This window comes from Numida meleagris, chromosome 6, assembly GCF_002078875.1.
Source record: "Numida meleagris isolate 19003 breed g44 Domestic line chromosome 6, NumMel1.0, whole genome shotgun sequence".
NCBI lineage: Eukaryota > Metazoa > Chordata > Aves > Galliformes > Numididae > Numida > Numida meleagris.
The window spans coordinates 15,844,862-15,860,444 of NC_034414.1; the positions used below are offsets into that span (position 1 = coordinate 15,844,862).

At 47.8% G+C, this 15,583-nt stretch overlaps 1 protein-coding gene across 2 annotated transcripts in view; it reads right to left on the bottom strand.

The window, feature by feature from the left end:
- The window catches only part of CD151 (CD151 molecule (Raph blood group)), a 33,035-nt gene continuing 27,608 nt past the window's right edge, over positions 10,157-15,583 (bottom strand). For both annotated transcript variants that reach the window (XM_021402762.1, XM_021402763.1), the window contains 2 exons: positions 12,269-12,355; positions 10,157-11,452 (listed from right to left, as the gene is read on the bottom strand). In XM_021402762.1, coding sequence (XP_021258437.1) covers positions 11,393-11,452; positions 12,269-12,355 — 147 coding nt within the window. In that variant the 3' untranslated portion in view covers positions 10,157-11,392. The remainder of the gene's footprint in view (positions 11,453-12,268; positions 12,356-15,583) is intronic.

A 15,583-nucleotide genomic window follows, 5' to 3' on the forward strand; every position in this document is an offset into this window, starting at 1 on the left:
AGTGGGGGCCTCACCCCAGGGTGATATACTGAGAGAGGCATGCTGGGTTTTGTCCTTCTCACATCCTTTCCCCAGACACAGTCTGGAACTGGATGCTGGAGCCTGAGTTCTCATATACACTTCTTCTATGTGAATAAAAATAAAAGATCCAAAAATCATCATTACAGTCAATGCACAACCCTGAAGCTGTAAGTTTCCATAGAGATGCCTAACTTGCCGTGTAGCTGCAAGTCTATATTTTATTGGTAACAAACTATGAGGAGCTAAACCACAAGCTACCTCTCTTCCTGCAAATAGCTCTACAAGAAAAAACAACCTCCACGGAAAGGGAGAAGGAAACTACAGTCTATCTGCCTCCAAAAGAGCAGCCAAATTCTAAGTATTTTCTAACTTCAGTACTGAACCTAGTAACCAACTAGCACTTGTACTCAACCCCTTCTCTGAGCAGAATTTGAGCTTTAGATTTTCTTACTTCTGCCACTGCTCTGATGAGACATCTCCAAAATAATGTTGTTCCCACCTGGCTCTGACTGCCCAGATGACGAGCACAGCTTTGATTTCCACTTCAACATGTTAGCATCATTGTTTACATAGTGGTTTTGTTTTCAGATCCAGTTCTTATTCAGCTTCACTAGCCAGCGAGAAGGCATTTTTAATTCTTCAACAGGAACAGCACAATGGAGAGATCTGGAAACCAAGCGCTAGGGGCACGTTGGCTTCGCCGCGCTACGCGGTTTGATGTCTTGCCCACTGAAGTCTGTGGGAGTCTTTTCATTAATTTCAATGGGACTTCAAATGGCCTGATAGCATGCGGTGCCTTAGACCACCTAGAGTCCAGGGTTAATCTGTTTTATTATATTCTGCTAAGAAAAGCTGTTGGAGCTGCCCAAGACTTAGACACTCAAAGAGCTTCCAGACTGTGCTGCAGACCGCCGCCTCGTGCACCTCAAGCACGTAAGACCACAGAAAAAAAATAAAGTTAACAAGTTATCCTTGGCTTCAGCAACTCTGGCCACCTGGAGAGAGCTGCAGGGCAATCGGTTGTGCTTCAGGCTAGTGCTGGGAAACAGCATGATATTTCCATGGGAGTAGCAAACCCTCATTTATTTCTCCCTGACGCTCTCCTGAAGAAATATATAGGAGATGTAGAGCCAAGACATGCAGAGTGTGCTGTTTTCTAGCCTCACTCTTATTTCTAGTCCACATCTTTCTGGCTTTGTTGATCACAAGTTTTGGTGACCCACACCTTGGCTTGGCTTGCAGGTCATGTGTAGCTGAGGACACGGAGCCCCCGAGTTTCCCCACAATTTCCTTCCCAATGTATCCGCTCTCCACAGGCTGTTTCAAACATCATGTCTCATAACAGCCAAGTTAGAAAATTCGTGCAGAAAAGTCTTTCATTTATCCCTCCCAAATACAAGGCAAGTGTTTTATTAAAAAGGGTTCATAATTTTCTTCTTTCAGGAGCTGAACAAATAGCCATCAAAGAAAGGTGTGAAACAGCTGACAAAAAGCTAAAAGCACATATACTTTGGGGAGCGTAAGAAACCAGCAGTTAACAACAGACTTCAAAACAAGCCCCAGGGGCTGTGGTCAAGACTTTCCATAGGTACTAATGATTCTGAATTAACTCATGTCCCACCGCAACAGGCTTGATCTTAGAGATTGGAAGAACAAATGCTCAATACCCACTCTAGAAATCGGAACTTCTTCCTTTAAAAGCACATCTAATTAGCAATGAACTGCTTTAAAAAAACGCAACAAATTGGTGCCTTTGTGGACTTAGGTCAAGCAGCAGTACAGCTGCACTCAGCACCCACCGTGAGCTGCTGACCTTTCTCAAGCTGCTGCTTCCCTTGGTTCACCACAGAGGTATCTACACGCTTCAAATTACTTCAGAGATTAACTGAAATGTCACTGTCCTTACCAACATCTCTCTGGGGACAACGGGAATCCTTTCTCCATGACGTGCATTGTATACATCCCATCCCACCACCTCGTCTTCCTGGGCTCATCACACCAGCAAGGCACACCCCCTTTGCCCATCCCTGTGTAACATCATTGCTCGTGTCCTTACAGTGGAGACGGGCCTTAAAAAGAATATACACATCTGTGACACGAGCCTGCCACCAGTATGTGCCCTGGTTTCCCTGCCTACGAGACAATGCCCATTCTGCCCTTCAGAAACCAGCAGAGATAAGCAGCAAAAAATTTAATCTCACCCAATGCCTGGCTTCTTCTTGCCTCTCTCTTAAGGACTCCTATTATGTTTTGCCTTTAAATTCTAATGTAATATCTTTTTTTTTTTTTTTAAAAGCTCTGCTTGTCTGTGGGCTGGGTCCAGTGTAGGAATCGCTCCTGGAAAGTCACTGTGCAGCAGGTCAGTGACCAGCAGCATCAATGTCCCCAGCAGTTCAGAAAGTACAAGAACACAGCTAAACCCCAAAAGCCCAATTATCTCCAGCTATTTAGTCAGAGCTACCTCCAAGTTCTTCCTCCCCCATGCCCCTTTTTGTCCTTTTTAGCAAAGTCTTCTTCTCTATGGTGCTGCGCGTGAAGGTGCACTCCTTCCTAGACAGTACCGGGAGAGCAAAGGGAGAAAAAGTCCAGTTAACGGAAAAACAGGCTGAATGGTAATCAGAGCAGTGTCAACCACATGAAAGTATTGATCGGCCGCTACAAACCATCTAACAGGGCTCTGCCCAACTGTTTATCGATACAATTGAGGTTTGTGATACAGCAGAGCCCTCAAGCTTCCCCTGAACAAAGAAAGTGGAAGTTTGGAGTTTCTGTAATTGAATTTATAAACTTATACACAGCAATGGAATACCTAATGCCTGGGCTGAAAACTTAAAAACAAAAGGAAGAAGATGAGTGCTGCACTCAGCTGTAGGCCTTTCCTAGTAATGAGCTGTGCAGCCAAAGCAATTACAAACTATACTTTTTTAAAGGAGCAACAGCAGTTTGACCACGAGGTCTTTTTCCAGGAATGATCTTGTAAATGAACGCATTAAGCTTCTAAGGGGTTGAGCGCTTCAGATCATTACAGAGATGGCCTCCAGCTCCACACTTCACTAGGTTGATTTTGTTGTTGTTAATTTCACTGTCAAAAGCGGCTTGAAGGACCTCCCGGCTTTGGACCCACTCAGTGTTAAATGCAGCCTAGACAAGTGGCCGCTTTCCTCCATTGAACAGCATTTTAAAAAGGCAAAAAAAAAGTAATAATTAAATTCAACTGATGAATAATTGGCTGTAAGAAATAAAGAGAAACAAATGCCATTGGCCTCAACAGCTTCCATCACTGCTACAGAACAAAACAAATGCTGTGCGCTGCATGAGCTGGGAGCAGTGACATGGAGTAAGTTCTCATCTCAAATACAGCTGTAATTATCTCAAGACACAGCTCCCAGTGGCTGAGCAATGGCCAGCCAGGTCCAGGAGACAAATTTGGGGTGTCGAGCAGAGCTGGAGCCTCCTCCTGGAAGTCTGTGGCCTCCAACCGTCTCCATACAGGCCTTGGCTGAGGCAGATTTTCACAAGCAGAGTTCTTCCTTCTGCTGGAGGTTCCTATAAACAATTCTCATCCTCCCTCCCAGCACACCACCCCAGCGTTTTCTCAACTCGAAACATCTGAAATTTATTCTAAACCCTGACCATAATAAGCTGAGCACACCCAGACAGAGCTGCAGGCCTTCGTTTCCTTCTACAGATTCTCTTCCAAGGGGAAGTCATATTGCATGCAAGGGTACGGCGATATTGGAAACTTAAGCTGGTTATTTCTCACTTCCCTACTTTAAAAGCTACAATATTCAGCCAGCTTAAAGAAAAACAACCTTTGGATTTTGTCTACTCATAAATCCATCACAACAGCCTGGGGGAAAACAGTAAATAAGATATTGGAAGAAGAGCACAAGAGGCCAAAAGAAGAGCATCTTCCTCTCAGGGTGTGCTGTTTGCAACCAAAGCCAGGTACCAGGCTGTGATATTAGTATGTGGTATTGATTTGTTCTTAATCCAGAGAAATGCCCCTGTAATGAACTCTGCTGTGCCCTTAATGATTTCATATCGAAGGATGTTAGGTACCTTGCTCATAACAGAGTAACAGCAATTCCAAAAATAGCAAGCCTCATAATAAAATGTTATTGAGGAGCCTGAATTTCAATATAAAAGGGACTGTGCTGTACTCAAGGGCTTACTAGATACAAATGCATACTTTAAAAAGTTGTATTAAAGTCATGTCAGTGGTTGAGGTGGAGGCAACATGAAATGCTGCTTTGGGAAGCAGCTGAGCCCAAGGTCTCCAGCTCCCCAGCCAGCTCTACTGATGGGCACCACCAGCCCCGTGGGCACCTCCAGGCCCTGCTGGCTCTCCTGCCACCTGGACGCCATCTGTTTCTGCTTGCTTGCTCCCATCCATCATTTTGGGCCTCTGCAGCCCAGGGTACAGGAGCTGTGAAGCTGCTGCTTGAGGTGGTTCCCAACACATCCCAGCCCTGACAGGAGGGGTCACGGGGAGCAGGCCTCCGTGTTACCTCACCATAGCCACCCCCTTTGCCATCCACGCCTTAGAGATGAAAGAAGCAGAAAAAGAAACAAAACAAGCTCTCATCAGAGCAAGAAAAGTACCTGGGGTGCCTAAAGGCACCTGTAGCTCAGTCATCTCTCCAAGGTGGTTTTGGCCGATGCCTCTCCTGCTGCTCCCAGGCTCAGTCAGGTACTCTGGTCTCAGCTGGGACAGGGTTAATTTTCTTCCTAGCGGCTGGCATGAACCATGTTTCGGATTTAGGATGAGAATCACGTTGATAACACTCTGATGTTTTGTTGAGCAATGCTTAAAGTTAAGGACTTCTCAGCTTCTCACACTGCCCAGTGAGGAGCTGGGGGTGCACAATGCATTCATTTGGGTCTGATTAATGGACACATCTTGCTTTTTCCACTTACCCTTTCTAAATCCATTTTCCCATTTATATTTTTGCCCAAATGCCATCTGAAAAAAAGAGGCTTGCTCTTTTCTAGCTGTGCGATGAGACAGAGCAAGCCCAGGCAACTCTGACTCCTCTAAGCGCAGGCAGTGGCCCATTTCTCTTCACTCATCCTTATAGGTCACCATCAAACAGTCCTCGAAGCACTTCAACCTTTCCTCCTCTTTCACGCACACCCTGCGTACTCCTCAGCTCAAGCAAGGGTCCCCAGAATGCCAAACCCTCCTGAGAGCTTGCTCTGGCCTTCAAATAGCCCTTATCCACCAAATGGTTTCATTAAGAGCAATTAGAGATATCTCTGCCACTTGCACCAGGGCAGGGAGTGGGAGCAATGAGCTGCAGGAAACAGGAGGTGAACATTTGCCTCCTGTGAATCCCAAAAGGGAGATCAGAACTCAGCTCATAAGGTTATCTAGGAGCAAGGATGTAGGCTGGAAAGAGCCATTAGCTCAATTATTCCTAATAAAGGCAGAATTGCCTTAATTGCAGTCAGTTGGGGTGAGTTGAGGAGCCCAGAGCTCCTGGGTTGTGCACTTGGCTGCCTCCAGGCTCCTTTCCTGAGAAAAGCAGCACAGAATCCTGCTGGCAGAGTGACCCTGTTCTGAGCCATCTCCCTCCCCAGGAGGATGACCAGCTAAATCCTAAACTCTCCTTTTCCTCCAGACCAACTCCCGAACCCCGTTCCCCTGCTCCTGTGATTCCCCAGGAGCTCATCAGTGCTCTTGGACCCAGGGAGGGCTCTGAATCCTAAAGCAGTGAAACAACAGCGGCTTCTCCAGCGGTGCGTGGAGAGCAGAATTTATTTGTGCCCGTGTTCCAGAAAACTTGGCTGCAGTAGCAAGATTGAGTTTATGTGAAGCTACAGCTTACGCAATGGAGCAAAACTAGAAGAAATTGCTGATGCTAAAGCAGAGGCAGCAGTTAGGTACAGATTTGAGTTTCCCATTGATGGCTTCAGGAGCGTCACCAGAGTGTAGCAGTTTTGTGGGGTCGTATTTGCTTTGGAGCAAGATGTCTATTGCTGAACCAGGGCTGCGCAGCATGGCACAGCTCATGTAGGCAGCAAAAGGAAGTTTGCAATGTAAGGGGAGAAGGAAGAGAAAATATGATTAACTCTGCATGTGCAAAGAGGAAAATCAACAGGGCGCAGAGAGCCCGCGTGTTGGGGCTGTCATTTCAACAGCCCCATTCGGTGCCATTAACTACAGCAAGTGAACACTAAAATACATTTGAATTTGTGTGGGGTTTATTTTGGTTGAAAACTGTATTTCATACATATGCAGCTTTCCTGGTGATTCTATGTTTTAGGGCTCACTCCCTGCTCCAGATTGTTTAACATGGAGAGCGGGCCAAACCTCAGAAAAGGGGTTTTTCAACAGTTCTGTCACAGCTGCCAGATAGAGCCCAAACAGCTGAATCATTCATGAGCCCATCAGCAAAGGAAACAGCAGGTCAGCCCTGAACTGAATGCTATTAAAAACTTTCGTTAAAGTCCTGGAAGAGAGCAGGGGGAGAAGGTAAGAGTGGGAAAAGGAAATAAATGATAAATATTCATCACATTTGTGGATTGGGATAGACCTGGAGGGATGGAAAACACAAGGAAGGACAAAATGAGAACTAGGCTGAGATACCTCAGAAAGTTGGGTGTTTAAGTGGGACCAGATTTGATTTAGCTAAATATCACATAATGCCTGGCAGTGCTCAGCAAGCAGTGGGTTGACATGGGAGAGAGGAGCCAGCAGTGCGCACAGGGGACACAGGCACCCAGGGGCTTACCTGGGGTTTGCTGCAGCCCTGCACAAGCCCTTGAAGAATCACTGCATGGCCATGGAGCACCCATCCCCCTGCCCACCCCTTAGGTGCCATTCACCCCTCCCAGGACAGGCAGCCCCAAACCCTTAGCCCAGTGGCTGGGTATCTGGGGTCATCATTTCTTAATGTGGAGCACTGCAGCCCCAGATGGGCAGCGAGTAATCAAAGTGCATAAAGCGATGTGAGGAAAACAACCAGGCAATAAATTCTGCTTGGGAAGGTTAAAAGAGGATTAACCAGGCAGCTCTCGGTGGAAAGAGGCTGCTTTATCACAGCTGAAGTATGTGCTGGGAACGCAGAGTGCTGCCAAGTGTTGCCTGCTGCATGAGCTCGGACACTGCCTCAGTTTCCCTCATAGAACAAAGCAAGAAGCTCAAGCCCACATCCTGACATTCCTTCACCTTATCCTGCAGAAAAGGCGTGCTTGCATGGGAATAGGGACATTTGGGGCCTTCTCTCCTTCACTGCAAGGGAGGAAGAGGCTTTGTTGATGTGGTGTGAGGGTGCCAGAATTCGACTCTGCTTGAGGCAGTTCGTCTCTGCTCAGTGCTGTGACAGGGAGCAGCTCAGAGATCCCACAGGAGCAGAGCAGCCATCAGCTACTCCCAGGGGTTTGCACACATGGATACACCTGAGACAAGGGGACAGATGCACTGTGAGGGTTTAAAAAGGCTGCAAGGCTATGCAGAAACACCAGCAGTGAGCTCACAGTCACCCCCATCAGTCTTCAGCTGCCCCATAACTGGGGGGAGGGTGCTTGTGAGCAGGCATCAGGGCTTGTAGCACAGCAGCAAGCACAGACACACTGGCACAAGAGCACTCAGGACTATGAAGGCCATCTTGCATCAAGGGCAATTGAAGCAAGGCTATGCCCATTAGGATCATTTTATTCTGCTGTGAGAGCAACTAAGTAGAGAAAAAGCATGGAATAAGGGGAGCAAATGGGCAGTCCCTTGGCGAGGAGCACGGTTTAGTGTCTGTCCTTCTGGGGAGACTTCACAGCAGGAAAAGAGAGGCCATGCCCCTGTGCTATTTCCCAAGTGCAGCACATTTGTCATATCTAGTGATGGAGGACATTACCATTGCCCACTGCTCCTCTCTCTCTCCCACGCTCCAGCCTTGCTAAGCCCTACTAGGAAATGAGGATATTACAACCGCTGCTGAAGGCAGGCTTGAAAAACAGCTAAGAAAAGGGCAACAAGAGCGCTCTGAGAAAAAAATTCCTTCTAGTTAAACAGAAGGAGAAGAAAGGGCATGTCTGTGACCTGGCTTGGGGTCAGTGTTTTGTTTGAAACGGAGCAGAAACAGGGTGACTGCCCGTAGGCTGGGCTCTTACAGAAGCTGCTTATTGTTCAACCTGTTTTCCAGTTTATTCCCAGCAAAACATACTGGCCCACACAGCACCCCAGGGGAACGTAGCACAGCTGCGCAGCCCAAATCTCCAGGTCCAAGGGGAAAGAAATCAGCACTGGGGCCCCAGGATGCAGCAGCATCCAGGGACCTGCGGCTGCTCAGCCCGTGGGGACGCTGCACACTGGTGACTGCAATCCCCTCGCAGACACTGCAGAAGCCAATTCAGGAAAGAATGTGAGAAATGGCTTTCAAGCAATTGCTCGGTGAAAGATACCATGCCACAGCCTTCTCAGCTGTCATCCCACAGCCGTCGTGCAGAAGGGGACTCATTTCCCTTTGGGAATGAGACAGGGTGGCACGATCCACACTGCACTCCTAGTGACACAGAGGGGCACAGGATGAGACGTGAGAACAGGGCTCAAGGTTTGTGACCCACTGCCTTCTGCTGAGAGAGCACTGTGCTCTGCAGAACGCTGCAGCAGCCCTACCTGAGGCTCCTCGCGTGCCCGCAATGCTCACCCTTTGGTGTTATTGTCAGTGGTTCCTGCTTCTGGCTGAGGGCATTCCGTGGTTCTTTGCTTGGCTGCCAGGGAAGGCAGTGAAAAGGCTGAGGCTTGGGAGTACGAAGGCAAGCCACTCAGTGGCACAAGGCTTGGTGACACCACAGCCTTGCTGCTCACCGAGGGAAGCGGCTGGAATTAGAGCCGCCTAATTGCAGGAGCTGAATTAACAGCGCGGTGAATCCTGAGAGCCACCGAGTGGCCGTGCCCATCAGCTGCAGGCACTTCCATCCGGCTGAATATAGGCACGTATCAAATTTGTAACGAGTAACGTTCAGCCTTATATCGGAAGGGATAACAAAGGGCAGGCCCGCTGCCTTCTTCTCGTGTCTGTCACGCAGGGAGGATGTGACTACAGCGCATTGTGTAGGGCAAACACACAGCACAGCCCCGTCCTTCCTGCAGGGCAGGATGCTGCTTCCACTGCTGAGGAACCCCCATAACACACATGGTTCACCTCACCCTTTGGTTTTGCTACACAGAGTAAGTGCAGAGCTTTATTTTTCTATTGGCCAGCAACTTAAATTGAGTTTAAAAAAAAAAAAAAAAAGCAATGAATATTATTATACAGAGAAGAAGTATAAAACAACTCAATGGACACAAGCCAACTCTGTTGTATCTCATTCTTCCTGGCCTCCCCCAGCCCTGCATAATGCATTTCAAGGAAACAGGCAAAGGCAGCTAAGAGGAGATGTGTGAGAAACTAGAAATATTGCTTCAAGCAACATGCTTAATATTTTCCTCGTAGTTAGTAGTCAATACTTGTCAGGAACTTGAATATAAAACAAGAAATAATTTAGAGATTTCTCCTTTAGATCATTACACAATAATTTAGATTTCTCTCCCCTCTTTCCCACTGCTGCGGGACAACAGATACACCTCAGTTCCTCCACCTCTTTTTGCATTAGTGTTAGGGATTATTTCATGCTGCTGCTGTTGATGGGGGAGTTTCAGATTGACCTGCTCTGAATTTTAACTTGTCACCCTTCAGCCCCTTCTGAGGGACCAGTCCAGAATTGCTGCTCTGTGAATCAAAACCCCCACAACGCTGTGAGACCCTTCAGGGCTCTGGGTGATTTTGCTGATGCGTGCTGCCAAGGGACGAGGCACCACCAAAAGGACAAGAGAGTGAGTAAATTACTTGGCTTACAGAAGGACGTTATCTTCACTGCTTAGAAACCCCAAATCCCTACAGCCCTTCCTGCTTCATGGGTGCACAAAGCATGTCAGGAAAGTGAAAATAAGATAATTCTGCTCTACCAAGGAGACTTCTTGATGAGAACCCTTTCCAGGATGATTAAGAAGAAAACAATCAAATCCCTCAGGACAGGAGAGGCACCCAAGGTCCTATGAATCCAGACTAAGACCCTGTTGGCATAACAGTGGCACCAATTCCATGGCAGCAGTCGTGTTTATGCCCTGTATGTATCCAGGATCCCAATGCAGAGATAAAATTTAATTAAATCTATTTAATTAAACAGTTAAACCCAGCGCTACCAATTTACCAAATACACTGGGGCAACTGGGGGAAGCTGACTCTACTGTTTACTGCTGGGATAGTCTGGAAAGTGGGCTTCCAGATCTCATTAAAGCCAGAAAACCCTCAGCTGATTAATGAGCTCTTTGGAGGCTGATACAACATTTGTATATATTCGTTTCTCACCCAAGAGAGACAAGGCTGGAGGTTTTATTTAGAGCATCAAGCCCAGGGTGTCTCTCAACACATAAGAGATGTGATAAGGCATTTCCACTAACCAAACAGGCCAAAGGGTAGCAAGATACATCAGCTCCACAGACAGACCAGCTCTTCACCAAACCTCAGCAGGGGACAGGCAGGAAACAACTCTTGAGTTTTCTCATTCGCACTGGAAGCCACTAAATAAAACAGACTAGACCCAAAAGAATTAGGAAGCAGTCCAATGTCTTTGCTCTTGAATTGCTAGGAGGCAAAAGGCTTCTTGTGGCTCCTAATGGCACTGTGTTGCAGGGAAGCTTCAAGGAAGAGGAGGAAGGATTGCTGAGAAATACTAAGGCACGCAGATATCGGCAACATCAGAGCCGCGACAAGATTTCAGCTGTACCAAGTTGTGCTCCTGATCAGCACAGAGCACAGCTCCTGCGCCATACAACCAGACAGGCATCTTCTCAGGTGGAGAACAGCTGTGTTAGGACATCAGTGCACAGGCTGTGGGGAGACTGACAAATCTTCTGTGTCTGAGAAACTCAGATCTGGTTCCAGCTCAGTGCAGAAACATCATCTGTCCTCACAGTCAATGCCCAGCTCTGCTGAGCCACTTCTCAGAAAGCAAACTGTGGTTCCTGTGTAGCATCCCAATACCTTCATGTTGGCTCAGGAAGAGCCCCAAGAGAAATGGCCCTAGACAAATGTTGCTTTGTAGTTACATCAAGGGACTGTTTTGCTAAAGCTTCTAGCAGAAGACCCACAACTCTCTTGTTTCTTGGCAATGGAGAGGACCTGCTGAATTCCTGGCTGCCTTGTGCATAATGAGGAGGATGACTTTCCCCAAAAGGGGTAGGTAAGGTTGTGCGCGGTTCAAGAGGCATTTAATGAGAGCGAAGTCCTCAGGTTGCAGATGCTTCTGTGGTGGTGGTGGTGGAGGGTGGTGAGGTTGGCAGGCACTGAGGGAAGTGGCAGAGGGGGAGCTGACAGAGTTCCCACAGCCATTAATACGGCTCCTGCTTCAAACTCCTGTACAAGCAACAAGTGAAAATCATCCCGAAGATCTACAGGGTAGAAAGAGAAGAGAGAAATGCATGAAAAAACAGAACGGATGCAGTGGAAGGAGCAGCTGGCAAACTAGCAGTCTGGACCCAGATCAGAGTGGCAATCAGCTCCAGCCTGGAGCTACAGCACTCCAGCTTGCAATGAGTGTGAGAGAACATAATCTGTGCTAATCCTCATAATTAATCACTATCAGCTACTCTAGAATGTAATTTGGCTGTATGCCAGGACAGAAGGGAAAATGAGCAACTCCCAGAGATAAATGCATTTGTAAGTAAAGAATATTATGGCTGTCTTCCCCCCTAAAATGGAGTAGGAGCATCCATATTCTATCCCTTTATTCTTCAGACTCTCCTTAAGCATTTGCTGACCCATAGTGCTGTTCCTCAGTACGACAGAGCCAGGGCAGAAACTCTGAATGTAAAAAGAACGAGCTAATGAACCGTGATGGGAAACTCCTCCAAACCAGCTCTTTGGCAGCACAGGCAATCCTGGCACATCCCCACCAGAGGTCTCTCTCAGGCCACCAAACCAGCAGCCATAGCCGCACCTCATTTCTCACAGCCCTGCTGCAGAAACCTGTCTGAGCGGAAAAGCGTCCTTCCTTCACCAGAAATGAAGTATTACAGACCAACAGAAGATGCACTTGCTCTGGAGTTAGTGAATCCCAAGGTTGCTGAAGTACTTTCCCTTACGTGACAACTTCTCTTTGTCAGGCAAGGAAAAGCCTGAAATACTAATTTTTCCATCCCTTAGCTCTTGGGTTTCTTTAGCTTCCTCCCAGCAAGCCCAAGATTCCACACGATTCCACACAATACCTGCACACAAGCAATGCTGATCCCAACTATGCCAATAATTTTCAGATGTTCTTGAATGAAGTTTTCCAGCTTGGTAATGCAACCATTCTGCAGGGAGAGAGAGAGGAGACAAGGAAAGTCATCTTCATTTTAACTTCTTGCGTCTCACTTTAAGACAGCAGCTGTAACCCTTGAAAGCGTTCCTATAAAAAGCAGTGTCTGTGAGCATCCTCTCCTTGCAGTATCGCTGGAAAAGCTATATAGATGACGTAAAGTTCATACCATTGCTGAATGTCTCAGGAACTGCTGAACAAACCCAAGGTGGCTGAAGAAGTGCAGAAGAAAACAGCACATTAGAGAGAAGGAACAGCTCATTTTTCTCTGAGGTATGTGGAGGAGGGCTCCCTCATTGCTTAGTACATGACTGGAGAGGGGGGTTGCTCCTTTCAGGCCAGAATTCCAAGGAAATGCAGCATCAAGACCTCTAACATGAGAGGAGCCCTTCAAAAGCAAATTCCTCCCACTGTTATTTATGAGTTTCAGTGCGGACCTGGAAAGGCAGGTGCTGCCTACCTCTGCCTTTCACTTGCATTTTTGGCTGGCAGCATAACCTCCTAGCTTCAGGCCCGTGTTTTTGTTGCCATAAGGCAAAAATAAAACAGTAAGAGAATTCTCTGATTATTTTGGAAGAGTTCACTTTAAATAATTAAACTGTTTCAACTAGTGAGGCAGGTTTTCCATGGTAACATCAGGGAGATTTGTTGTGTAGGCTGCAACAGTGCCCCAAGGGTGCTGGGGCCCTACAGCCCCAGGAGTTTACAGTGAACACAGACACCTACAAGTGCACAGGCAGAGTGAACGAGTGAGCATGCACCTCTCCAGGGAGGGATGGCAAAGGCCTCACTTTTCCCATGCTTGAATTAGGTTTGAGATTAAGCTCCAGTTGCCCCAATGTGGAACAATTGCTCCCGTGTCCTGATCTGACCGTCTTCTAGGTTCTTCTTGCCCAAAGCCACTAAAATCTGTTCTAAACTCTGACTTAGATGTTGTATCATGAGGTACAGCGTCTAAATGTAGATCCACATGGCCTCTGGCAGCTTTTTACAGTCCAGAGCTAATGCTGCGCACTGGGCAGCCCACGGGGCCTTCCTTAGTAACCCAGCTGGGCAGTAACTCCAGCTTCACAGAGCACACAGCGAGGCTAGGGCAAGCCAGCTCTGCCCTCACACACTTGCAGGTTTCCACACTCAGAGACATCTCATCAGCCCTTGGAAGATAACAGATCTTATTGGAAAGTCTTCTTTCAGGAGAGCAAAACCCAGCCAAGCAGCTGGACATAATAAAGTGCGGCTTTAGCAGAGCAGAAAGATTGGACTTCATCTCTGCACCTGGCAGGGGGCAGAGACAAGGAAAAGGCTCCAGCTGCTGCTCCCATGCCTCAGTACAGCCAGCCAAGGCACAAGTTGCACTGCTGAGAAAACAGACTATGCTAACTCACAGAGAGATCTATGGTGAGCAAATTAAAGCCAGGTCATAGGACTGAAGGGTACAAAAACACAAGAAATTCTACCAGTTTTATTCAACAGGATGAATAAATCAGGTCTGAGAGCTACCTGCCTATTAACTGAGCTACTCTGGGATTCGACTGGCTTCTTCTAGAAGTGAAACAAGCCCTTCTACCAGCTCAGCGCCAACCTCTTTTCATCCCTAACTGCAGTTCTCTGGAACTGGCCTGATTTGTCTGCTAGGGAGTTCCCTTCCTCCCCCATATCCTGTTTCCTCATGCTGGAGGTCAAATCTGTCAGTTCTGATCCTTGACTGAACCTCCATTTGCTCCTCACTAAGTGCAGTAACAGGAAGCTGAGAATGCAGCTGAGAATCGCAGCCAAAGGGTTGTGATAAATGGTTCTATGTCAGGGTGGAGGCCGGTCATGAGTGGTGTCCCCCAGTGCTCAGTCCTGGGACCAGTGCTCTTCAATGTCTTTATCAATGACACAGACGATGGAATCGAGTGCACCCTCAGCAAGTTTGCAGATGACACCAAGCTGAGCGGTGCAGTCGATACACTGGAAGGAAGGGAAGCCATCCAGAGGGACCTGGACAGGCTGGACAAGTGGGCCCATGAGAACCTAATGAGGTTCAACAAGGCCAAGTGCAGGGTGCTGCACTCGGGCCAGGGCAATCCCAGGTATTTATACAACCTGGGGGAAGAAGTACTTGAAAGCAGCCCTGCGGAGAGGGACTTGAGGGTCCTGGTGGACGAGAAGCTGGACATGAGCCAGCAGTGTGCACTGGCAGCCCGGAGGGCCAACTATGTTCTGGGCTGCATTAAAAGTGGCCAGCAGGGAGAGGGAGGTGGTGGTCTCCCTCTACTCGGCTCTTGTGAGGCCCCATCTGGAGTACTGCGTCCAGGCCTGGGGCCCCCAGCACAAGAAGGATGTGGAGCTCTTGGAACGAGTGCAGAGGAGGGCGACCAAGATGATCAGAGGGCTGGAGCACCTCTCCTATGAAGAAAGGTTGAGGGAACTGGGCTTGTTTAGTTTGGAGAAGAGAAGGCTCCGGGGAGACCTCATTGTGGCCTTCCAATACTTGAAGGGAGCGTATAAACAGGATGGGGATCGATTGTTTGTGAGGGTGGATAGCGACAGGACAAGGGGAAATGGTTTTAAGCTGAGACAGGGGAGATTTAGGTTAGATATTAGGAGGAAGTTTTTCACACAGAGGGTGGTGACGCACTGGAACAGGTTGCCCAGGGAGGTTGTGGATGCCCCGTCCCTGGAGGCATTCAAGGCCAGGCTGGAAGTGGCTCTGGGCAGCCTGGTCTAGTGGTTGGCGACCCTGCACTTGGCAGGGGGGTTGAGACTCGATGATCTTTGAGGTCCTTTTCAACCCAAGCCATTCTATGATTCTATGCAGGGCTCAAACCCAAGTCTCCAGACAGAAGCAATAATGTCTCCCACTCCCTCACCACCAGCATATTCTGCAATAACTTATTATTTTTCTCTATATCAAATAAAATGGTGCAGAACATATCCCTGCTTTTTTCTCCAGTTCCCAAAGTCTCTTCTTTACTGCCTTTACAATCCTCTCCTACACATCAGGTTCCCTGCAAATGCCAAGAACAGCTCTGAGACAGCTTTGAAGTACTCTCCTTGTCTAAACTGTGGCCCCTCCTGTGCAGACAATTTATCCCATACCATACTTACTGGGCGCTGGCTATAGTATCACTCCGGTAGCCACGAATACATGCTTCTGTAATAGCAGCCCACATGCAGGAGCCCAGACACTCTGACTCCTCTTTTTTCTTTTTTTTTTCCTCTTCCACAAATATTTTTA